Source organism: Macaca fascicularis, chromosome 13 (assembly GCF_037993035.2).
Source record: "Macaca fascicularis isolate 582-1 chromosome 13, T2T-MFA8v1.1".
NCBI lineage: Eukaryota > Metazoa > Chordata > Mammalia > Primates > Cercopithecidae > Macaca > Macaca fascicularis.
In genome coordinates this window covers 3,853,734-3,879,378 of record NC_088387.1, presented here as the reverse complement: position 1 = coordinate 3,879,378, position 25,645 = coordinate 3,853,734, and the positions used below count along the sequence as shown (strand labels likewise).

Genomic DNA, 25,645 nt, shown 5'->3' with positions numbered 1-25,645 from the left:
GATGCAAGGCTGCTATAAACTTACAAATTTTATTTAAAAGGCTGGGCGCGGTGGCTCGCACCTGTAATCCCAGCACTTTGGGAGGCCGAGGCAGGTGGATCACAAGGTCAGGAGTTCGAGACTAGCCTGGCCAACATGGTGAAACCCCGTCTCTACTAAAAATACAAAAATTAGCCGGGCATAGTGGCGAGCGCCTGTAGTCCCAGCTACTTGGGAGGCTGAGGCAGGAGAATTGCCTGAACCCAGGAGGCAGAGGTTGCAGTGAGCCAAGATCGTGCCACTGCACTCCAGCCTGGGTGACAGAGCAAGACTATGTCTCAAAAAACAAACAAACAAAAAAAAAAAACAACAAAAAACTATACACATATACAATATCTGTGAAACACAATATAGTGAAGCACAATGAAATAAGCCATGATTGTATGTTAATTATACCACTTTTTTTAATCACAAAAAAATTAAGAAACGTGTTTTCCTAGGTTAATTTTTCAGAAGGCGCACGTACCTTATTGAGTGCAACAATGAAGGGACATTTTTTAGATTTGAGAAGGTTGATAGACTCAATTGTTTGGGGCTCCAAACCATGCATAATATCAACAACTAAAATGGCAATGTCACAAAGAGAGCTTCCTCTATTTCTCAGATTACTGTTGAAAAGAAGGAAAAGATCTATAAGTAGAAAATCTTGAAATACTTTTCTTAAAACTTTTAAACTTCTTTGTAAAACCCAAACAGAGTATATGTATTAAATTGTTCAAGTACTATTAGCCCTTAAATTGCCAAATGCTCATATAACAGTCACTTGAATCGACCTCAAGTGGAATGAGCTAGTTTTAGAACCAACTAATATTTCTGATAATTTTGCTGATCAAGTTTTCTGTGTTAAACAACATGGGCAAGAGACAACAGCACAATATTCCACTTGTAACGGGTTTTACGGGAGAAAGGCCTGGCATGTATTAGCACGTTTTCTGCTCCTTTCAAGCAGTAAAGACTTCCCTCTACAAAAAACAAGTATTCAAAGAAAACACTACTAAATCAATGAAGTACAAAGGAGGATTGGTAGTTATAGAGATCAAATTACTACTCAAAGGTTAATGACTCCACTGAACTTTTAGACTTAATGGTTTCAAGTAGTTTGCTTGATGAGAAAAGACTCAAATTGGTCTTACCTGAAAGATTCATGCCCAGGAGTATCAATAATTAGCATTCCTGGAATCCGTACATTCTCTCTATCAAACTAGAAACAGTGGGGAAAAGTGCAAAGCTTAAGGAAGTCAGACATGAAAGCTTCTTTACAAAACAATCTTTTTGCCATAAAACTCTGGAAGTATCACTAGTCCCTTTTCCATATGAGTGACTTTAAAAACAGTGAGTTAACCAGCAAAGTACAATTGTCAGTATTTTCACTAAAATCCAAAGAAATTTTAACCAAAAAAAAAAAAACTTAAATGAGAAAATATCTCCTTTCTTAGGGTCTTAAAACTATGACTGTAGTCCAAGTTTGAGGAGATTATTAAGTAAGTGGTGATACAAATCACAGGGCAGTCATCTGAAATAATCCATAGAAATCTGACATGCAAGAGGTGGTTCTCAGCATTGGGAAAAGTTACCTGGTCCAATTTTAAAGCAATTCTGACTCCAAATATATCCCAAAAGTATGTTGTAAAGTAAATTTACCACACTGATCAAAAATGTTAAAGAGTAAATGCATACCCTATTGTATTCAAATAATGTCATAAATGCTTGACTTTCTGGACAAAAGCACATAAATGAATGGAAATAACATTACAACTGATCTCATTTGGACATTCCCTTTTAGTCTAAAAAGTAACACTGACCAACTAATTTCTCTCTCTCTCTCTCTCTCTCACACACACACACACACACACACACACACATACCTTTTTTGTATTATGCTTATCTACATTTTCTTTTTGCTAATCTCCAAATGATCTTTCAAAATTTGGTATCCTGATCTACATAAAAATAATGCAATGTAAAACATTTCAGATCTGCATTCTGGTGGTCATAAATCAATGTTCACTAAGCACCACAATTATTTTCACTTCAGTGTCTTATATACTAACAATAAGTAATTACAATTGTCATATAAAGGTTATCCCAAGAACTTTAATACAGGCCTAATAATAACCTTGTTCCTGATGTTCTAAAATAACAATGAGAGTTCAAGTTCTGGCAACTGATGGAATAAGGTGTTATGAACCCTCTTCTCTAGTGACTAAAACATAGAAATATTACTTAAAATAGGAAGAAAATAAATTATAAATTTGAAAAGTTATAATTCAAAAAAACTGTTCTAAAATAAAAATTCAATACTACATATTATAATAGAACACCACATAACTGGAAAACTCAGAACCAACACCAAGATGTAAAATGACCATATGCCTTGTAAAAAGATGAAAATCAGCTTATGATCAAACTTAACAGCAATACTTTATGCGAGAAGAAATTGGACACAGGATACTTAAAGAATGAAAATGTCAACCAAGGATTTTATATGTGGCCAACTGACTTTCCAGTATAAAGGCCACAAAATAACTCTTCAATATTTAAAAATTCAAGGAATGTTAATTCTTCTAATCCCTTCCTTAGGAATTGACTAGAAGACAAGCTTCATAAAACCCAACTGCAAAGAAACAAAACAAAAACTGGAGAGACAAAACTCATAGACTCTTTTTACATGCAGAACCAAGACTAAATAAGGAAAAAAAGGAGACATTAGCATGTAATAACATATGCTCTGTTTTTCAACTTATTGCTTCTCAGTTCCAAAGCTACCACTTTCACCTGCTCTGTGATAATGAAACTGAGGAATTGTTTCAAGGCCCAGTTCTCAGTCTGGGTAGTTTCTGTATTACATGAGCCTGGAATATCCTGCTATACCAGACAGCATGAATGCAACCAAAACTAGGACAACCATAATTGTATGAGAAAGATTCAGGAGCCAACCACTGGGCAAAGATGGGACTATCTCAGCACAATAATAACTGAAATGGACTAATGCACAGTAAATATGTTTAAATCCATTAGTTCATAATAATACAAAACAAAATCAGGCTGGGCACAGTGGCTCACATCTGTAATCCCAGCACTTTGGGAGGCTGAGGTGGGAGGATCGCTTGAGCACAGGAGTTCAAGACCAGCCTGGGCAACATAGGGAGATCCTGTCTCTATGAGGGGCAAAAAAAAATAGAAAAAAAGAAAAATCATATTGGTCACTTTTTATTTTAAAAGCTGGTTAAAAGAAGGTAAAGGATCAGGTATTAATTCTACCTTCCCTAAATAACCCATCACTGAATAACCAAATAGTAGATTAGGCAACATTTCTCTATAGAAGTAATCCAATAATGGCTGATGGAGTTCAAGTATCAACATTTTGTAACTCCTAACATATTAAAAGGTAGAGATTATCTTAAAAAGTTGTGGCTGGACATCTTTGATTGGAAAGCTACACCTGGAGGGCTTCTGAAGTAGCCTGCAAGGTTCTATTGCCCAACAAAGGTGACACTTAAAGGGTGGTGTGCATTATACTGATTCTTTAAGCTTTACATTTATCTGTGTTACATCTAACATACATAAACTGAATACCTCCAAACAAGTAGAAAAATATGGGACAAAAAGAAAAGAAATGGATTAGATTAGAAGGGAAAAACAGTAGAGAACGAAACAAAATTTTAAATTATGGGGATAAATGGTATCAGTGTTAAAGCATGGAGGCGAATGACTTAACTGGAATAGTGGCTGCCTCTGGGAAAGGGAGGGAAGGAAATGGAATGTGAGAGCTCCTATAATATGTAGTGTTTTATTCTTTAAAAAGAATGATCTAAAGCAAAATAGGCAAAATAATACATATTAATTCCGAATGGTGACTATATGGAGCTGTTATACTAGTCTCCGTCCTTTTTCTATGTTTGAAATAGTTCATATCTTAATTTTTGTAAGAGATTAAAATATATGAAATACAATGTACTTACATTTTTAATCATCTTAGTCTGTTCATTAATAGCTTCAAGAGGAACATTGGTGGCCCCAATTTGTTGTGTGATACCACCTGCTTCACCGTCTTGTACATGTGTGTGACGGAGCTATGAGAAGACAGCAAGTTCAGATTGGTATTTCGACATGGAAAAGATAGCAGCAAAAATAATAAGAGATTAGCAACTTCTTTATTGTAAGCAGAATTGCCTATATATCCTATTGGTCTCAAAAGTTTTTTTTTTTTATAAGGTACCATTCACTTATTTTCAAAATTCTATCAATACATATAATAGTTTCTTACTTTATCTAGAATTTTTGTCTTCCCTGTGTCCACATGCCCAAGTACGCAGATAATAGGGGCTCTTAGCTTTTCGGTATTTACATTTTTACTATGTTCAAGTCGCCGTTTCTAGGAAAGAAAAAAAAATCAAAAATTAAATACATCAAATCCTCACTATCCTTATTTTCTATTTTGCCTTGGCAAAAGAATGCCACAGCGTGCATCCAAGTTCTCTGTTGATTTGACTACACATAATTGCAATTTATAATGTGAACATTACAATCTAATTCCCACCACAGCACCTTTGGACAAGGAAAAACCTGTTTAGATCTCACAGTAGCACTGCTGAATATGAATAGGAATATTGTAAAGTGTCATTTCAAAATTTTTGAATACTTTTGTACATAGTTACTTTAATGGAATAGAATGACTACGAAACGAATCAATCTTCCCATAATACTGACTATATAGAGCAACCCTGAATTTGTGTGAGGATTTACATAAAAACAGGTGAGCGTGCACATTTTTAAAAATTCACTGCAGCCTAAGAATTTTAAAGATTTTTTTTTTTTTTTTTTTTTTCTTTTTTGAGACGGAGTCTCATGCTGTTGCCCAGGCTGGAGTGCAGTGGCGCGATCTCGGCTCACTGCAAGCTCCGCCTCCCGGGTTCCCGCCATTCTCCTGCCTCAGCCTCCTGAGTAGCTGGGACTACAGGCACCCGCCACCGCGCCCGGCTAATTTTTTGTATTTTTAGTAGAGACGGGGTTTCACTGTGGTCTCGATCTCCTGACCTTGTGATCCGCCCGCCTTGGCCTCCCAAAGTGCTGGGATTACAGGCTTGAGCCACCGCGCCCGGCCAGAATTTTAAAGATTTTTAAAGGCAATGTATTACACACTTTTATCCAATATACGAACGCTATAAAACTTCTCAAGGAGGAGACTGTTTATTTAAGCTTCAGCTTAAATAAGTGTAACATGTCCTGACTTTCCGAGGTTCTACCACTCCCATGAACACCAGCAAGGGCGAGAAAGCTTTTCCTCGAACCACAGTGTGCTTCCTGTCGCACTGACCGAAATGCTTCAGCTTTCTGTGGACCAAAAACACATGCCAGCAATAGTTTTTCTTTGAAATGACCTTTCAAATAAAGTTGGCATTCAAATTAAACACCTGAAGCAAAAACTATGAAGTAATGTCATTTACAAAACTATTTTTCATCTAAAAACCATTTCTGTAAGAACTCTTTACTTGCATTTCTAGTACTAGACATTAGATTTTTTGGTAGAAACTGAAACTGAAAAACTCTTTAAAATACCAAAAGTGAGATGCCAGGGATGAGTACAAAGTAGGACTTATTCACTAGCAAACAGTAGTACCCAACAACCTCACAGTACATACAACTCAAATTCAAACATCATGACTTTATTTGACATGGCGGACAACTGCCTCTCTCTCCCACACTTAGTGAAGTATCAAAATTTTTAGAGGGCAATGAGTTACAAACTGACTCAGAAATTCTAAGTATACTGAAGCAATGACAGCACAAGAATACAAATCCCATTCCACAATGGAGATTCTGACCCAGGAATGGAGTGAATTTCAGAAAATCATAATACGTAGCAAAGTTTATGGATCCATGAAGTTTGTTATGGACTGAACATTTCCCCAAAATTCCTACCTTGAAGCCCTAACCCTCCATATGACTATACTGGGGGCTAGGGCCTTTATTTTTAAAAACATGAAGCTCATACACACTACCATTAACTAATCTAGGGAGTAGGATAATTGAGAAGCTCTTCTGCTTTATACTTATTTTGTTTGTAAATCAGCAAGCACAGTACAGATTTTCCATCACTCTCTCGAACATGAGTATATGGCAAGGGAGCTGGTGGGAGCAGGTGCTACGGGAAAAGACAGTCGTAACGGAGGTGCCAGTTGGGAAGAATGCTACAGGCATCTAGCAGGTAAAGGCCAAGATGTTGTTCGATATCATACAAGGAAGAGAACAGTCCCTGTCCCCAAAAACAAAGAATTATCTGGCCCCCAAATTTTAATAGTGCCAGGGCTGAGAAACCCTAATTTAGAATAACAAACCCTCTTAGTCCTTTAAAAATTTAGACAATTTATCCATACTTAGACTTTACAGGAGAAAAGGCAAATGTTGATATATAGGTATTAAAAAACTGAAAAATTAGTAATACACAAAAAGGAAAGCTAAAATAGTTTTTAGCTTTAAAATAGTATAATATCCTCAAGCAAACTAGTTTTTAATGTATTATTTACATTAAGCTGACAGAACTAAAGAAAACTCTCTCTTGAAGCCACTGAAATCTACGGCATTAAGTAGGAAAAATACAGAAAGCCCATCAGGCATTGGACTTTACTAAACAGAAGCCTCATCAACCCACCAGATTTAAACAACTGAAGTGATCAGATACCTCAGGGCGACTAACCTAAATATGTGAGGCAAACCGATGCTTATAACTGCTTATAACTGATGTTTATAAGCAGAGGGCACATGCTCAGAATACCTCTGCATACTTTCAAACTATCACTCCAAGAGCACATTAAAATTTGGAGAAAACAAGAAAAAAATAAAGTAGTCACACCATTCTATCTCAGGTAAGAGAGGGGGGTCCTTGGGTAAGACCAGTATCGAAGGCCAATAATATTTCAACATTACAAAAACTGAAAAGTATTCTATTCTTGAGGATGTATAAAGTGCTGTTCAAAGCCTTTAGTTGTACAGTTTTAATAATCACAGAGGAGTGAGAAGAAAGAAAGTAAAGAGAAAGGGTAGAATAAATACCTCAATCCTCCGTTTTGCTTTGTCATAAGCCCTTTCTTCTTTAGACCGATCATCATCAGAGTCATATTCAGAATCTGAGCTCATTTCTTTACTGGGTTTTTTATCTAATGTCTTCCCTGAATCCTTCTCATCTGACACCTTTTCATCTTCCTCATCACCTTCACTGCCTTCACTTTCTCCCTCCTCCTCCTCCTCTTCTTCACTTTCTTCATCTTCCTCTTCCTCTTCTTCTTCCTCCTCTTCTTCCTCTTCAGGGTTTTCTTTTACTTCTATATGAACTGTGTTTCCTTCTACTAGAAAGGCAAATATATTTTTAAATAAATAAGCATTAATATGATCGATTTATATCAAGATAAGAGACTTTAAAGCAGGGGTGTCCAATCTTTTGGCTTCCCTGAGCCACATTAGAAGAAGAATTGTCTTGGGCCACACATAAAATACACTAACACACTAACACTAATAATAGTGGATGAGCTTTAAAAAAAAAAAAAAAATCACACAAAAAAGTCTCATGTTTTAAGAAAGTTTACGAATTAGTGCTGGGCCACATTGAAAGCCATCCTGGGCTGCATGTGGCCCACAGGCTGCAGATTGGACAAGCCTGCTTTAAAGTAGGGGAAGGAAATAACGCCTGGACCAGAACTGTTTCAGATTTTTTAAAATTTGGAATATTTGCATTCTATACTTACTTCGTATTTTTTTTAATTTGGAATATTTGTATCCGAAATAGGAAAAACCTGAAATATGAAATGCTCCAATGAGTATATCCTTTGAGCGTCACGTAGTGGTGCTCAAACTTGATTTTAGAGCATTTCAGATTTCAGATTTTTGAATTTCAGAGGCTCAACTTGTACTTAGGGAGGTAACACGGTGTTTTCATACATCATAAATGCAAGGTGTTTGTCTACATGCTAAAACGAAGTCTGTCACTTAACAGTAAAACCTTAAGGCAGTAATCCATACTGAAGTCAGCATTAGTAAGCCAGAATCCATGGGAGAACAGAAACCCAAGGAGGTGAGAACAGTCTTTAGTGCCACTTTCCCCTTATGGTCATTTGTTGATTCGGGAGGAGGCAGATGAAAGGCTAAGCTGCACTGGGAATCCAGACCTACCAGAATACTAAGAGTTCAAGAGGGTGCAGTGAGCAGACATTGGGTTACACTCTTACTGTGGGGTAAAATCATGAAGAGCTGTACCCTAGGAATAAGGATGAATAAGAAATAAACAGGATCTCCCCATTATTGGCAGATCACCTTCAGACCCTCTGGATTCTAAGTCTAGAATAAGATGATTCCATATTGCTAGTTCACTTAGGTACCTTGTGGAAGTAACATATAAAGTAGCTCTGGAGAAAAGAAAACATCATTCTTGACCTCAAATTACTTCTCCAAGCAAAATATCCAGCACATATATAAAAATAACAAGGCACATGAGAAAACAATTTACATGAGAAGAACCAACATATAAAACACCAAAAGGACTTTCATAAAGTTATAAAATCAAAATTTTAAAATGACTGTGCTTCTAACGTTCAGTCAGAAGCAAAAGACAAAGTTAAAACTTTAGAAGGTAAATTAAAACTATAAAAAAAGTTAAATGGAAATACTAAAATTGAAAAATACAACAAATGAAATTAAGAATTCAAAAGGTGGGCCTAACCTCAGAATAGAAAGAGCCAAGGAGAAAATCAGTGACCTAGAAGAGAGTCAAGAGAAGCAATCCAGAATGAACCACAACAGAGACTCACTAGGCGGAAAATACAGAAAAGAAAACAGGAAACAATGATACAATAAGAGGGCCTATCAGAGACATGATTGGGATTCTGAGGGAGAAAATGGCTCCTAACATAAAACTGATAAAAACATAAAACCATATGTTAACAAAGCTCTACAAGCAGAATGTATTTTTAAAAAACCTATTCTGGCTACATCATGATAAAACTGCTAAAAACCAAAATCACATGAAAAATTGAGGCTGATACCTGACTTCTCAACAGGAACAATGAAAGCCAGGGCAAGGGAATAATAACTTAAAAGTGTTAAACTTCAACCAATAATTCCTCACTCAGTAAATATATAAAACTAAAGAACGAAGATGTAATAAAGATGTTTTTACAAAGCAAAACAGAATGTCTAACTGATTCATTAAAAAAAAAAAAAAAAAACCTCTAAAGTGTTCTTCAGATAGGAAGAAATTATCTCAAACGGAAGGTCAAAGATGCAGGAAATGAAGCACGACAAAATGTTAACAATGTGGGTAAACTTGTAAGTACTGACTATATAAAATATAAGCTAAGATGAGGTTTTAAATAGATAACGAAAAAAAATGAGAACAATTATATCTTTTTTGGGTTTTTTTGAGATACAGTCTCACTCTGTTGCCCAGGCTGGAATGCAGTGGCGCAATCTCAACTGGCTGCAACCTACGCTTTCCAGGTTCAAGCGATTCTTGTGCCTCAGTCACGTGAGTAGCTAGGATTACAGGCGCACGCCACCATGCCCAGCTAATTTTTTTATTTTTAGTAGAGGTGGCGTTTTGCCATGTTGGCCAGGCTAGTCTCAAACTCCTGATCTCAAGTGCTCTGCCTACCTCGGCCTCCCAAAGTGCTGGGATTGCAGGTGTGAGTCGTCACACCCAGCCGAGAGCAATGATATCTAAACAGAGTACTGGGTAAATGTCATTCAAGTACTCTAAAGCCCCTGCATTGTTAGAGGATAACATTACACATTGTTAGTTCAAAGGTACATGCTAAAAATTTTCTTAATCACTAAAAAGTTTTTTAGAAAAGTATACAACTGCTAAGCTCATGGAAGGAGAAAAAAATAAAATTTTTAAAACCTAGTAACCCAAAAGATGATTAGAGAGAAAAAGAACCACGTAGAACAAAAAAGGACTTGGTAAGATGAAATGTTTAAAATCAATATACTTACACCAAATGTTAATTACACCAACTGTTACCTTTAACGGGCTAAGTACTCTAGGTAAAATATAAAGATTGACAAACTGGATTAAAAAAATCTCAACTAGATCCTAGCTGTGATTTGTAAATGGTGTCCCCTCTAAAATTCACGTTGAAAACTTAATCCCCATTTTGCGGGTAGCGGGTAGCAGGGTGGTGGGGAAGGTTTGGGGGACTGATTAAGCCACTCTCATAAATGGATTCATGCCCGCAGAAAAGTGCCTTCTCAAAGAGAGTTTGCTCCTCTTGCCCTTCCCTCCCTTCCACCATGTGAAGACACAACCATCCTTCCCTCTGGAGGATGCAGCACCAAGGTGCCATCTTGGAAGCAGAGAGCAGCCTTTACCAGACACCAGTGCTGGTGCCTTGATCTCGGGACTTCCCAGCCGCCAGAACTGTGAGGAATACATTTCTGTTCTTTAGTACTACCAAGTCTGTGGTATTTTGTTATAGCAGTACAAATGGACTAAAATGCTATTTACAGATACAGAAAGAGTAATAAAGAACAAAAAAGATCATGTAAATCAAAGCTCATGTACCTATATGAGTTTTAGGCAGACTTTTATATCAAAAGGCATTGTTAGAAATATATATATATATAAATGATAAAAGAGTCAATTCATTAGAAAGATACAAGATTGTATTCACCTAATGATATAGCATAAAAATACATAAAGCAAAAATTAACGGAACTTGGGAGAAACAGAAAATCTACAATCATGATTGGAGATTTTAAGACACTGGTCCCAGTAACAGAGAGAAAGAGCAGATCAGAAAAAAAAAAAAAGCAAAAACAAAAAAACCCTCAGAACGCTATAAAAGACTTGAACAAAATGATTCGCAGACTTGACCTAAATATAGAAACCAAGGCATCCAACTACTGCAGAATATGAATTCTTTCCAAATATGAAACACTTACAATAACTGACCATGCTAGGTTGTATAGCAATATTCAACATACTTCAAAGGATAGAATCATGTATGTTCTCTGATCACAATGAAGTAACAAAAGACAATGAGAAAATGCCCATTTTTGTAAATTAAGAAATATACTAGGCCGGGTGCGGTGGCTCACGCCTGCAATCCCAGGACTTTGGAAGACTGAAGTGGGCGAATCACCTGAGGTCGGGAGTTGGAGACCAGCCTGACCAACATGGAGAAACCCCGTCTCTACTAAAAATACAAAATTAGCCAGGTGTGGTGGTGCATGCTTGTAGTCCCAGCTACTCCGGAGGCTGAGGCAAGAGAATAGTTTGAACCCGGGAGGCAGAGGTTGCTGTGAGTCAAGATTGCGCCATTGCACTCCAGCCTGGGCAACAAGAGTGAAACTCCATCTCAAAAAAAAAAAAAAAAGAAATACACTAAATAAATCTTAGGTAAAATACATCAAAATGAAAATGAGAAAATATCAACATATCAGAACTTACAGAATTTGACTAAAGTCATGTTTAAAGAAAAATGTATACCTTTAAACACAAAGATGGGGGGAGTCTGAAAAAAATCAAAGGGCCAGATATCATTATCAGTAAGTTAGTAAAATTAACAGGAAATTAAATCTCAAAGTAGAGATTTTAGTAATAAAGAAGAGGAAATAATGACAAAAACGCTTACTCTCTATTCATACTTATCAGGAACTATAGTATTTATCTCTTCATTACCTTTTAGCAGTGCTTTTTGTAAGTCAGTTTTAGTAACAACCCTATTTGTAACATCATCACTCTGAAAAAATGCATTCTAAACCTTAGGCAGTTATCTTACAAATAACATTCTGAGGAACCACTCATTCACAAAACGAAGATCCACATGAGGACTTAGAAACCACGGCAAAGAAGAGAACACGAGACTGATCCCCATCCCCAGAAATGCTCATATGTCTTTCATAATCAAAAGACTATTCATTTACATATATATCATTCATTTCTAATAGCCACTGGATTTATCAGTGTGTGCTTATGAGGGATTCACCTTTTTCTGTCTCCTCGTCACTGGCCATAGCTTCCCAATCATCCAATCCAGCATCCTCAGTATCTTCTTCTTCTTCTGTAAGTAAAATTTGCATTTAAGACACAAAAATTATTTAGAAATATGAATTATTTAGAAAAAAATTATTTATTTCTAAATAATTTAGAAAAAAGTAAAAAATTACAGACAAAAATAATTTTTCAATTATGTAAAAAATATGTATGCAGCTATTATCTTTAGAACTCTTTTTAATATAGCTAGCATGTTACAATTTACTATTACTAAATGCTTCCATTTCCTACTACTGTCATCATATTAAACATAACCGATTTTCTATTCAAGCTAATTGTTTCATTAATTTAATCAATTTAAATGTTTCTTTAGATCTTGAAAAAGCTATATGAATGTACTCAGTTCTTGAAAACAAATGAAATTTCACATGTCTTCTTTTTGATCATCCAACTCATGCTTTATGCAAGGAATTTATTATTTTGCTTTTAACCTTTACAGGTATTTAAATATAAATTCCAAAGTAGAAGGTACAAAAGTACCACCATCACTCCAGTTCAAAATAAGAATAGAATGCTGTGCTCATAACCCCAAAAAAGCCAGAAAGCTAAATTCTGAATATTACTTAGATATTACAGACCTAATACTCTTCTTAACAAGAATGCTTTTCTTTACTGAAATCTAACCAGGCACAACTATTCTTAAATGAAAGGAAGATGAGGGGTAGGACAGGACATGCAGTACCTGGCTTCCCTGAAATAATCATTATTTACTAACAAGTCTGGGTAAATTATCTTGAGGAGGAAATAAGACTCAGAAACAGGTACCCAAAACATCCATCTAAATTAGCAATTCTTTCTGGTGTTAAAAATACGACCTAAAATAATGGACTGCTATTAAGCATATCAATCTGAATTTCTCTAATCTCGTCATATCAATGCTAGGCTGAGGTCTACCCAGGTGAAATGATCCTATTCGCTCAGAAGAGAAAAGAGAAAAAGGAAAGGAACTATCAATAATATAATTCATCAGTGTTAATCGGACTTAGTATTCTCTAAAGGCTTTTCCCATTCCTGATCCTATCTTTAAACGCTGGGGATTCTCTTGAATACCAAACATACATTTAGGCAGCCCCAGCTCTCCTATCAATATCTAGTCTTAAGAATTAGAACAATGTTTTCTTTTTTTTTTTTTTTAAGCCAGAGATTTTCCTCAACTCCTCAACACATACACAGATACCCCACAATGAGTAAGCTGAATTCTCTGATTATTGTAAATAGAAGTTGACCTTTAGGAAGATCTAAAAATGCCAATTTTTATGGTTCTTAAAAAGTTCTAGTTAAAAATGCTTTGAATTTGCTTCTCAAGTATTAAATGAAGACCTTCAGGTCTTTTTTTGAGATTTCTGACTCATAAATAAAAACATCAGAGAAAATCCAAAATCTACTATTCTTTCTTCCTTTTTTTTTTTTTGTGCTCTGTCACCCAGGCTGGAGTGCAATGGCATGATCTCAGCTCATTGCAATGTCCCTGTAACCTCCGCCTCCCAGGTTCAAGCAATTCTCCTGCCTCAGCCTCCCGAGTAGCTGGGATTACAGGCACCCGCCACCACGCCTGGCTAATTTTTTGTATTTTCAGTAGAGACAGGGTTTCACCATGTTAGCCAGGATGGTCTTGATCTCCTGACCTCGTGATCCATCCGCCTCACCCTCCCAAAGTGTATCCTTTCTACAAAACATTTTATTAACACTGCTGGAAAGAATAAAACTGATGCAAGTCTCACTTGGGTACTTATTCAAAGTAGAAATGAAAAGAAATAGAAAAGAAAGAACTATGAAGAAAGAGAGCCATCCAGTCAGATACTTATTTGGTTCTCCCCAACTATTTATAATAACTAAGACAACGTATGACACATCAACACTATTTAATAAGAATTTACTAATCAATCAGATAATGCTACCCACCTGGTTCAACAGGAGGTGGTGTCTCTTCCTTTTCTGGTACTCCTTGTTCCATAACTTCGACAGGAGCACATAATTCCACTGATTCAGACACTGAAAAAAGGGCAGAAACCAAGATAATGGTTTTTTCCCGATGTATAATTTCTGTTAAGATACTCCATTAAGTACTGAATAAAAAACAGTAGTGCAAACCTATTTATCTATTTATTTATTTATTTATTTATTTATTTATTTATTTGATGGAGTCTCACTCTGTCACCTAGGCTGGAGTGCAATGGTACAATCTCAGCTCACTGCAACTTCTACCTCTCGGGTTCAAGCAACTCTCCCTGCCTCGGCCTGCCAAGTAGCTGGGATTACAGGTGCCTGCCACTATGACAGGCTAATTTTTTTATTTTCAGTAGAGGCGGGGATTCACCATGTTGGCCAGGCTGGTCTTGGACTCCTGACCTCAGGTAATCCGCCCTCCTCAGCCTCCAACGTGCTGGGATTATAGGCGTGAACCACCGCGCCCAGCCTGTACAAACCTATTTCTCCAAGTTTAGAAAATGTTTAAATACAGTCATATGTTTTACAGGAAACTATTCTTTCTGCTCAATAAATAAAACACAAAAATCACAGAAGGCTAAGAAGGAAACCAAGAAAAGATAAGAATTGTAGTTTTACTTCTCAGAGTTAACAGTTACAATATTCATAGGGTAGAACTCAGATTTTTCAAAGTAAAATACTTTTTCCATTAGCTTATCATTTGAATCAAGTGAGAATAATGGCATTAATAAGAAATAAGTTTAGAAAATAAGTTTCAATATGCATTTCAGATTTTTTCCTTTCTTCTTTACAGATACTGTTTTGAAGACTGTGGGGTAACAGCAAACAAAATAGTTCCTACGTTACAGGCTATTTTGTATACAAACCTTCTTTACTTTCTAGCTGCTGTGGTATTTTTTTCCTCTTTTTATCTTCATAAATTGGCCTCTTCTTTGGCAAAGAGTCTTTTGATGGCACTTCAACACCTGAGGGATAAAAATGAAAAACTTCAGGCTTATACTACTTACATGTCACCTGAGTAGTACTATTTAAAGAATAGCATTTCATTCACCACAGAGACACATACCCTAAAATATGAAAGGATATTCATGGAAAAACTTGTATCTTTTTTATATAAGGTATTTTAAAATTTGCATACAGTAAAAATTATTTTTTTATACACAGTGAGGGTTTTGATACGTGCATCACCATCACAATGAAGACGCAGAAAAGCTCCATCGCTCCATCACCCTGTGCTGCTCCATGTAGTCAAACCCTCCTTACCTTCTCAGCCTCTGGTAACCACTGGTATGTTCTCCAACCAAAAGATTCGCTTTTTCTAAAATGTCACATGAATGGAATCTTAGTCTGGCCTCTATCATCACAATGGATTTGAGAACCACTCACTCTGTTGCACATGTCAATACTTCGTTTCTTTTTATTGTTGGGCAGCATTCCATCATATGGATATATCACAGTTTGCTTATCCATTCAACAGCTGAAGGACATTTGAATTGTTTCTGCTTTTTTGCAATTATGAATAAAGCAGGTATGAACATTTTCAGACAGGTTTTTGTGTGAACATTTCTATTGGGCAAATATTTTGTAGTGTGAAAGATGAAACATAACGTAAATATGACCTTAATTTTTATAAAGACACTGCCAGTTGTTTTCCAAAGTGGCTATACTACTTTGCTTTCCCACCAGTAATGCAGAAGAGTTTCGGCCGGGTGTGGTGGCTCACGCCTGTAATCCCAGCACTTTGGGAAGCCAAGGTGGGTGGATCACCTGAGGTCAGGAGTTTGGGACCATCCTGGCCAACATGGTGAAATCCCATCTCTACTAAAAATACAAAAAATTATATTAAAAAAAAAATTATATTGTGGTGGTGGGTGCCTATAATCCCAGCTACTCGGGAGGCTGAGGCAGGAGAATCGCTTGAACCTGGGAGGCAGGGGTTGCAGTGAGCTGAGATTGCGCCATTACACTCCAGCCTGGGCAACAAGAGCGAAACTCTGTCTCAAAAAAAGAAAAAAAAAAAAAGAGAGTTTCAGCTGCTCTGAATGTGGTAAAGATAAGTTTCTCTTTTTTTAGAACAGTCTTTTCAGATGTGTATAGCTTCTTGCTGAAAATGTCTGTTCAAACTTTTTGCACATTTTTAAATGAACTTATTGGTTTTCTTCTAGTTGAATTCTGAGAGGTCTTTATATATTTTGGACATTAATTCTTTGTCAGATATCTGATTTGGAGGTACTGTCTTGGAATTCTCTCAACAGTGTCTTTTGCAGAGAAAAGTTTTGACTGGTCTTTCTCAAAATGTATCTTTTTTCCTTTTATGGTTCAGAGTCCTATCTAAGCACTCTGCCTAACACAAGATATCCTCCTATGTTTTCCTCTGAAAGTATTATTGTATATTTTACATTTAGATATAATACCCATTTGGGTTTTTTGTTTGTTTGTTTGTTTTGTTGAGACAGTCTCGCTCTGTCCCCAGGCTGGAGTGCAGTAGCGCAATCTCGGCTCACTGTAAGCTCCGCCTCCCGGCTTACGCCATTCTCCTGCCTCAGCCTCCAGAGTAGCTGGGACTACAGGCGCGTGCCACAGCACCCGGCTAACTTTGTTTTGTGTTTTTAGTAGACAGGGGGTTTCACCGTGTTAGCCAGGATGGTCTGGATCTCCTGACCTCGTGATCCGCCCACCTTGGCCTCCCAAAGTGCTGGAATTACAGGCATGAGCCACAGCGCCCTGCTGGGTCAATTTTTATATAGTGGGGATTAAAACTAGTGTTCTGGATTTTTCTGCATACAGACGTCCAATTGTTCTAGTACCACTTGCTACAAATACTGTATTTTATCCACCGAATTACCTTTCACCTATATACTAACCGTGTATAGACTATCTGTCTATCTTTCTGGCAATATCACACTGTATTAATTCCTATAGCTTTATACTAAGTCTTGAAATCAGGTATTCTAAGTTTATTCTCCTTTTTCAAACTTATTTTGGCCATTCTAACTCTCTGGTCTCTTCATATCCATTTTAGACTAGTTGACAGATAGCTACAAAATATCATGCTGTGATTTTGACTGGGATTGAACTGAATCTATAGATTACTGGATTACTGACACAGTCTCTCACTATGGGCAGAAGCCTTAGAATAAAGACAACAGAAATTGTATACCATGGGATTTTGAATGAAGTCACTAATAAAGGAAAATGACTAAAAATGTTATCTCTAAAGTAGGAATATATATGGATGTGTGCTGTGCATGTGCTGAAGAATGTCTAGAATGGTAAAACCATAGCTATGACTGATAAGACAAATACATTAAACAAACCAAAGACAGAGGATAAAGCCAGCTGAGAATGCAGAGATCATCACTTCGATTAAAGTTTTCCTTGCCTAGCAGCCTACACCTACTAAGATGAAAAGCATGGGCCTGAGGGGAAACTGTAGGCTGGATTACCTGAAGGGTGGTCCCAGTAACACCCCAGACTTAATCAACTGACTACTCCTCTAGTCATGGACTCTTAAATAAGCCGCTGTATTTGGAATCAACACCAAGACTTGTATGTGTTTAGACATTCCATTCACTTTGCAAACTGAGACATCACAATCAAGTTCTTGAAGAAGCTCTTTGCCTGAAATGAGTTTATTACAAATTATTGATAAAATATACTCATATATATATATGAGACTGTGCTTAGTAGTCACAGGCTAAAGGATGATTGAAAAGTTAACCTGCTGCACATTTCAGAGTAATTATATGAAAACACCTGCAGATGCCTACACTCTCTGAGAGTACATTTTCAGCTCAATGAATTAAGTTTTACAATACCTAGGTAATAAATGTAGTAAGCAGCAATCTTCCAAACATACGATGAAACAACACCGTAGGATCTTTTAACGAGATGACTCCTGTGAGTGGGCTGTGAGGGGGGACCTTGAATGTGAAGCTAAGGAATTTGGACTTTTATTAATAGACAATAGGGAACCAATAAGATGGTAAACACTGGACAACACTATGAAGAGGAAGAGACCAGGGTCAGAGATGCCACTTGAGAGATCATCTCTTACAAGCCTATGCAAAAGACTGATGCTAAAAGTCCATCATTTTACACTGTAATTTCCATAACTACAACTCTAACTGTTCCTTAAAACAGCATTTTTGAGACTGGCAAATTACTCCCTGCTTGGTCCCATCTCAATTTCTTCATGGGTGCTTTTAGCCTCTCCAATAGTCAACGATGAAATCTGATGTATGAATGCTAACTATATTCAAGTTCGTACCTAATTTCATTTAAAATTTTTAAAAAAGCTATATTCTCAGTTAAGAATAAAATGGCCGGGCGCGGTGGCTCAAGCCTGTAATCCCAGCACTTTGGGAGGCCGAGACGGGCGGATCACGAGGTCAGGAGATCGAGACCATCCTGGCTAACACGGTGAAACCCCGTCTCTACTAAAAAATACAAAAAACTAGCCAGGCGAGGTGGCGGGCGCCTGTAGTCCCAGCTACTCGGGAGGCTGAGGCAGGAGAATGGCGTAGACCCGGGAGGCGGAGCTTGCAGTGAGCTGAGATCCGGCCACTGCACTCCAGCCTGGGCGACAGAGCGAGACTCCGTCTCCAAAATAAATAAATAAATAAATAAAAAGAATAAAATTTTCTAAAATCTAAGTACTGGGTTTCTTCACATCTAATGCTCCTAGCTGAACATATGTGTAAGAAAAAGTGGCACAGATCAGCTTAAATTTCAGTTCTGTGGCCTTGGGTAGGCTGTTTACACTCTCTGAACCACCATTTCCTCATCTATATGATGGAAGTAAAAATAGCTATAAGAATTTTTATGAGAGAAAAATAGACAATGTCAAAGACATTGCAGCATCAGTTACACACCAAGCACACAAGCACACAATAAATGGTAGCTATTACTGTAATTACAGCATAAACACCAAAATGACTACAATCTAAAAATCTAGGGAATATAGGAACATGAAATTTAAGAGAGGCCCCAATATATTCTTCTCATTGGAGCAAAGACACTATTTTAAATCATCTTACCTTTCAAAAAAGTAATAAATTATATGCCCAGTTGTGATCTCTAAACACTATTCCCCTCTAAAAGGAACCAAAGCTCTTTGGATCAACAACTGATTCCAGGTCTCAGGCCATGCAAGATGAACCTGGGATATCCTGTTGTGTCAGAAAGTAAGGAAAAGGTAAAAAAAAAATGGTCATGAATACTTTTTCACTGTGGTCATGTGGGTAAACTAATATGCTGTCCGAGAATCACTGTATTTCTTTTTTATTTTTTGGGATTCACTTTAAAACACACCAGGATAAAAAGTAGATGGAGAAGTACAAAACAAGAATGTCAAATGGTCCTGATTGTTGAAGCTGGCTGATAGGTATACAGGGACTCATTCTATTATTATCACTATTCTTGTTTGTGGGAGAACTCAGACATACTATCATTTACATATACATTTGTATTCTTGTGTAGACGTCATCTTCCTAAACAATGAAATTACATCACCTATTCCTTACGTTTTACTGAACTTTTTCACAGATTTTCATAGGAACTGTCCTGATGCAAATTCCATTCTCCTTCTGTACATTAAGGGATATAACTGCATGTGCAGAGCTCTCTGACTGTTCAGTTAATGAAGAGTACCACTCACCCTGAGCTTGTAGGAGTTTAAGAGTAGCTTCGGCTCTGGCTCTGGCTTCTCTCTGGGATTTAGTTAAAAGTTTCCCTTCTTTTTTCAAGCGTTCTTTTCTTTCTTTTTCTTTTTGCTTTTTCCTTTCTCTTTTTTCTTGTTCCAATCGTTCCTATAAAAGAGTACATGTCAGACAAAACCTGTATTCATTTAACACACTATAAAATCCAAATGTAAACAATCCAAACTTCAAATAAATCTCGAGACACATGCAAAGTATGTTTGGAGATTCCAAATCAAAGTATTTTAAATGTTGTACATGATTATTAATTAATATCAGATTATTGGCAATGATACATAAGCAACTTATGTATCAAGCAATCTATTATTGAGAAAATAAAGATGTGCTGTACCTCATCTTATTATTTGTATCAGAAAAATAATAAAACTGAATTACCATGCAACTATGAAATTCTCAGAATGAGAAGATTAAAGATATTTTACAGAGAATAGATTTTAAGTTAAACACAGGATCAGTGTTACCAACTTCATGAAAACATACCTCTTCTTTCCGCTTGGCTTCTAATTCTTCAAGCCGTTTTATACGTTCTTCCTCTTCTCTCTTCTGTCTTTCTTCTTCCTCTTTAAGCTTAGCCAGAGCTTCTTGCATAGCTTTAACAGTGGCTTTGCTAGGTCCTTTTTTCTTCTCTTTCTCTTTGTCTTCCTTTTCTCCTTTCTTTTTCTTCTTATCTTTCTTCTTTTTGTCTCCTTCATTGTCATCTACCAAAAAAGAATAAAGGCAAAGCATTGAAATGAAAAAACAATTCCCTGTGGTGATGATGAGCAAAACCCAACCATAATTTAAGGACCATAATGGGCCAAGGCTGATGCCAGCAGCAGGCTAAGTTCTCTAGGCATCAAGGCATCCTGAGCACTTCGGTAACTAGAATAGCTCAGAATAACTCACAGATGGCCTCCTGAGAAGTCTGCAATGCTGGTGTTGGTCTCAGACGTCCCGAGGAATACAGTAAGACAGAAGGATACTGTCAGCAGCAAAAGGGCAATCCTGTACTTAATGTATCTCTTAATCCATGGTACCTGAGTGGCTGGTATCCAACAGATGCCTATATGAAGTTCTAACAATCAGAATGAACTAACACCCACCTAAGTTCTGTAGCTAATTTCACTTCTACAAGATGGAGATAATGAGAATGATGTCTACTTTAGGGGGATATTAGTAGGATAAAATACAAAAATATAGGTAGTTATACACCCAGGACTCTAAAGAATTAAAAGCTATGAAGGCACTTTCATGGTGTTCCTACTCAAAGACACCCAGATAATAAAAATCTTAGCATTTAAGAAAGTTGCCGGGCACAGTGGCTCACGCCTGTAATCCCAACACTTTGGGAGGCTGAGGCATGTGGATCGCCTTGAGGTCAGGAGTTCGCGACCAGCCTGGCCAACATGACGAAACCCCATTTCTACTAAAAATACAAAAATTAGCTGGGCATGGTGGCGGGCACCTGTAATCCCAGCTACCTGGGAGGCTGAGACAGTTGAACCTGGGAAGAGGACGTTGCAGTGAGCTGAGATCGCGTCATTGCACTCCAGCCTGGGCAACAAGAGTGAAATTCCGTCAAAGAAAGAAAACAAAGAAAAGAAAGAGAGAAAGAGAAAGAGAAAGAGAGAAAGAAAGAGACAGAGAGAGAGACAGAGAAAGAGAAAGAAAAGTTGTGTCATTTTTCCCATTAAAAGTTGTCCAGTCAAAAGAAAAACTACCATTTTTTTTGAAATGGAGTCTCACTCTGCCGCCCAGGCTGCAGTGCAGTGGTGCGATCTCTGCTCACTGCAAGCTCCGCCTCCTGGGTTCCCGCCATTCTCCTGCCTCAGCCTCCCTAGTAGCTGGGACTACAGGTGCCGCCACCACGCCCGGCTAATTTTTGTATTTTTAGTAGAGACGGGGTTTCACCGTGTTAGCCAGGATGGTCTCGATCTCCTGACCCCATGATCCACCCACCTCAGCCTCCCAAAGTGCTGGGATTACAGGCGTGAGCCACCGCGCCCGGCCGAAAAACTACTGTTTTAAGAATATAGTATGGCCATGCAAACCAACTGATCTTTAGCTATTTTCATTCTAAGTAAGAGGAAGAAATTAGCTAGAACTTTTATAATTGGTTGTTTTAAAAAAAATGGCTCATTATGGCTTAAAAGACTAACTTTAGCATGTTGAGTTTTCAGTGCAGCAGAAAATATTAGCAACTTCATGAAAACATTTATTTGTGAATTTCATAAATTGAACTAGGTTTTTTTTCCTTTTTTTCTGAGACGGAGTCTCGCTCTGTCGCCCGGGCTGGAGTGCAGTGGCCGGATCTCAGCTCACTGCAAGCTCCGCCTCCCGGGTTCACGCCATTCTCCTGCCTCAGCCTCCCGAGTAGCTGGGACTACAGGCGCCCGCCACCTCGCCTGGCTAGTTTTTTGTATTTTTTTAGTGGAGACGGGGTTTCACCGTGTTAGCCAGGATGGTCTCGAACTCCTGACCTCGTGATCCGCCCGTCTCGGCCTCCCAAAGTGCTGGGATTACAGGCGTGAGCCACCGCGCCCGGCCCTTGAACTAGGTTTTTAAAGACAGGGAAGAATTCAAGTATTATCTGACACTGACTTATCAGAAACAATAAATTTTTCATTAAATAACTTCTATAGTCTTCATCAACAGCAAAAAAAGAGTTTTCATAATGAAATTCTATAAAAATTCCAGTCTGTACAGAAATAATCTGAAAGATATTTATACTATATATGTAAAGGATTAACAATGCAAATCAAGTAAAATACTTAGATGTAATTTTTTAGATGGCTCCTTACAATAAAGTGCCTTTATACCCATGGACAAATAACAAAATGACCTTGGGGCATAATGATGACAACTTATACTGCGAATCAAAAGCCTGTTGCTCTTTCCTCTAAAGTATTAACCAACCTTCTGCAGCTGTGGGAGTCTCTGCTTTCTCTTCAGAGGCAGGGATTACTCCAGTATCAAGAGTCACTTTGGATTTGACAGTTTCTTCTTCAGATTTCCTTTGAGATTCCTTTTGTTTACTCAGATCCTTTTTACCTGTTTCTAACTCTTCTTTTTCTTTCAGCTTCCGCAGTTTCGCTTTTTCTTCATCTCGCTTTTTTCTCTCGCGCTCCTTCTTTTCTGCCTTCTTTTGGGCCACTGTCTTAATTTTGAAGGAGGAGTCATCATCTTCATTCCCACTCTCTATGTTAGGACCTGGCTTGTTTTTTTGATTTTTTTTCTGTCCTTTTCTAGATTGCAAAAACTCATCTGATTCATCACCACTTTCACCAGAAGAATTTACTCTTGAACGCTCTTTAACTTTTTTACTGTTATCCTCATCCTCTTCTGACCCATCCCACTTCTTATTTGATTTTTGAGCTTTCCCTTTAGCTTTTTTAGGAAGTTTGTTAAAATCATCATCATCATCACTCCCAGAGTACATTTCCACTTTTGGTTTTGCAGTCTTTTTTGATTTTGAATCTTTATCTTCCAATTCTTCGCTATCATTATCATCAAAACTCTGTTTTTTGCCCTTCTGTCCTTTCTTTTTTTTATCTTTTGAGGTGAATTCCTCTTCATTGTTTTCTGTTGGCTAAAAAATTTCCATTGTTAGAAAAGATTAACAGAATTACATTTGAGACCAGAGTCATGCGCTTCATTAACTAAACATTTTTTTTAAATCTCAAATGATTTCAAAATCTTTTTCAAAGTCTTTTTCATAGGAATATAAAATTCAAACAAGCACAAGAGGTTGGCCTTGGCCTCAGACACATCTCGCATTCATTGTAAATTTCAGAATCCAGGGCCTCTTGAAACAGGCACTAATCACCACTCCACATTTACTAACTTTACAAAGCTTAAGGGACAAGTTGAAAGAAGAAAAAATATTTATCATTTTCCCATTACTCTGAGGCTTATCCAAATTCGAAGGATGAAAAAGAAACAACAGAGAAAACTGAAGGTGGAGATGAGTGATTACATCATATCTCCAAATGTACCAATTTTATGAATAAACAATATACCACAAAATACCTTTACATTCCTATTTTTCCCTTTGGCATCAGATTTCACAGAAGCTTTTAAATAACATATTGTACACTGCTCAAAAGTTTCCAAATGTAACTCCCCAAACCAACATTAAGAAGAATACAATATGAAACAGGAATAGGTAACAAAGGTCTTTCACCTTCACTGCAACAGTTTCTCTGTCAGCTTTGATGCCTTGAGCTTCCAAAGACAATTCTTCCAGTTCTTTCAGGATATCATCTTCACTAGAAAAGGATTAAAATACATTGTGAAGCACTGGTATAGTTTTATTAAGTGAATTCAGTACCAAAACAAATAAAAATCAAATATATTTAAAATATACTTACTCAAAATCCTGCTTTTTTTTCTCTTTTTTCTTTTTCCCTTTTGACTTTTGAGGCTCCTGTTCTTTGGCAGCACCAGCTCCTTCTATTTCTGCAGCCAAGGCATCAAGATCAATGTCATCCTTGGCACTAAAATGAAAACAAAGACGTCCTAAATGTTACTCAAAAGTAAAATAATCATTCATTTACATAGAAAATTTTATCATTTTGACCTTCTTCATGCATTAGCAGCACACTGAGAAAAATCATTTGGCAAGTTCTTTCATAACAGCACAAGCTACCTCTACTTATCAGCCTCCCTACATCTGCTTCAATGAAGTTTCTGGATTACACTCAAATAAGGGAGAGTGATAATGAAAAGCTCCAAAGGTTTTTTGTGTGTCTGAATGAAGTTATTTATAAAATGGAGAGATCTTAAAACATAAAACAAGTCTTATTTCTCAACTATCAGTAACAACACCTAAATATTTGGACCCCTGTGCATTTTTACTTGGAATAGCAAAAATTTCAGAGTTGGAAGGAAGTTTAGAGATCAGTCATCTAGCCTGTAATCTCATTTTACCAATGGGGAAACTAAAATGCACAAGGACTGAATGTCCTGAGAAAAACATAACTACATATTCAAATCTAAATGAATTAGGAATGATTCACTAAATAAAATACTTAACCAAAAATCCAGAACTAAACCTGTTCGCATCTGGTTTCATTTCTGGATCCATCCAACAATGTCCTCACCTACCAACATTACTTGGAGTAAACCAAATTAAGTTCCAGCTAAAACCTACAGAAAATGAAGGCGGCCCAGTCTAAAATGTACAAGTAGCAAAGGTAGATGAATCCAAATGAATGGCACAGTAAGAAAACAACTCATGTAACGTGGCCTTTATAATGGACGCCTTGTAAAGAGATGCTTTATTTCAGCAAAGAAAAAAATTTTTTTTCTTGTTTTTTTTTTTGAGACAGAGTCTCACTCTGTCACCTAGGCTGGAGTGCAGTGGCGTGATCTTGGTTCACTGCAACCTCCACCTCCCAGGTTCAAGTGATTCTCCTGCCTCAGCCTCCTGAGTAGCTGGGATTACAGAAGCCCGCCGCCATGCCCGGCTTTTTTTTTTTTTTTTTTTTTTTTGTATTTTAAGTAAAGACGGGGTTTCACAATATTGGCCAGGCTGGTCTCAAACTCCTGACCTTGTGATCTGCCACCCTCAGCCTCCCGAAGTGCTGCATCCAGGGTTAGCCACTGCACCCAGCCTCAGTAAAGAAAATTTATAAAGAGAAGTAACTTCCAACTATATTATAAATATAATTAAAAGATTATATGACAAGACATTGAGGATATAGAATTTAGCCTTAAGGAGCTTAATAGGGAAGACAGACAGCAAACCAGTAAAGCACAAATTGCAAAATGTTAAATGCCTTGAAGTAAAAGAACGTAATGCTTTTATAAACAGTTGGCCAGAACTGAAATGTGCTCCTTGTCTTCCTGTATTTTAGACAGTGTGACACTGATCTGCTGCCGTGGTGGGGACTTCCGACAGCACCAAATCTGG

The 25,645-nt window shown here is 37.2% G+C and overlaps 1 protein-coding gene across 2 annotated transcripts in view; it reads right to left on the bottom strand.

Moving 5' to 3' along the window:
• The window catches only part of EIF5B (eukaryotic translation initiation factor 5B), a 64,900-nt gene that overhangs the window by 18,605 nt on the left and 20,650 nt on the right, over positions 1-25,645 (bottom strand). The window contains exons 2-14 of one of the 2 annotated variants that reach the window (XM_005575084.5): positions 24,102-24,227; positions 23,915-23,999; positions 22,648-23,320; positions 20,233-20,450; positions 19,692-19,842; positions 14,899-14,997; positions 13,988-14,077; positions 12,018-12,092; positions 7,093-7,385; positions 4,307-4,414; positions 4,002-4,112; positions 1,173-1,240; positions 506-647 (exon numbers count right to left, since the gene is read on the bottom strand). In XM_005575084.5, the coding sequence (XP_005575141.2) occupies positions 506-647; positions 1,173-1,240; positions 4,002-4,112; positions 4,307-4,414; positions 7,093-7,385; positions 12,018-12,092; positions 13,988-14,077; positions 14,899-14,997; positions 19,692-19,842; positions 20,233-20,450; positions 22,648-23,320; positions 23,915-23,999; positions 24,102-24,227 (2,239 nt within the window). The remainder of the gene's footprint in view (positions 1-505; positions 648-1,172; positions 1,241-4,001; positions 4,113-4,306; positions 4,415-7,092; positions 7,386-12,017; positions 12,093-13,987; positions 14,078-14,898; positions 14,998-19,691; positions 19,843-20,232; positions 20,451-22,647; positions 23,321-23,914; positions 24,000-24,101; positions 24,228-25,645) is intronic. The other variant, XM_005575085.5, reaches the window with a different exon arrangement.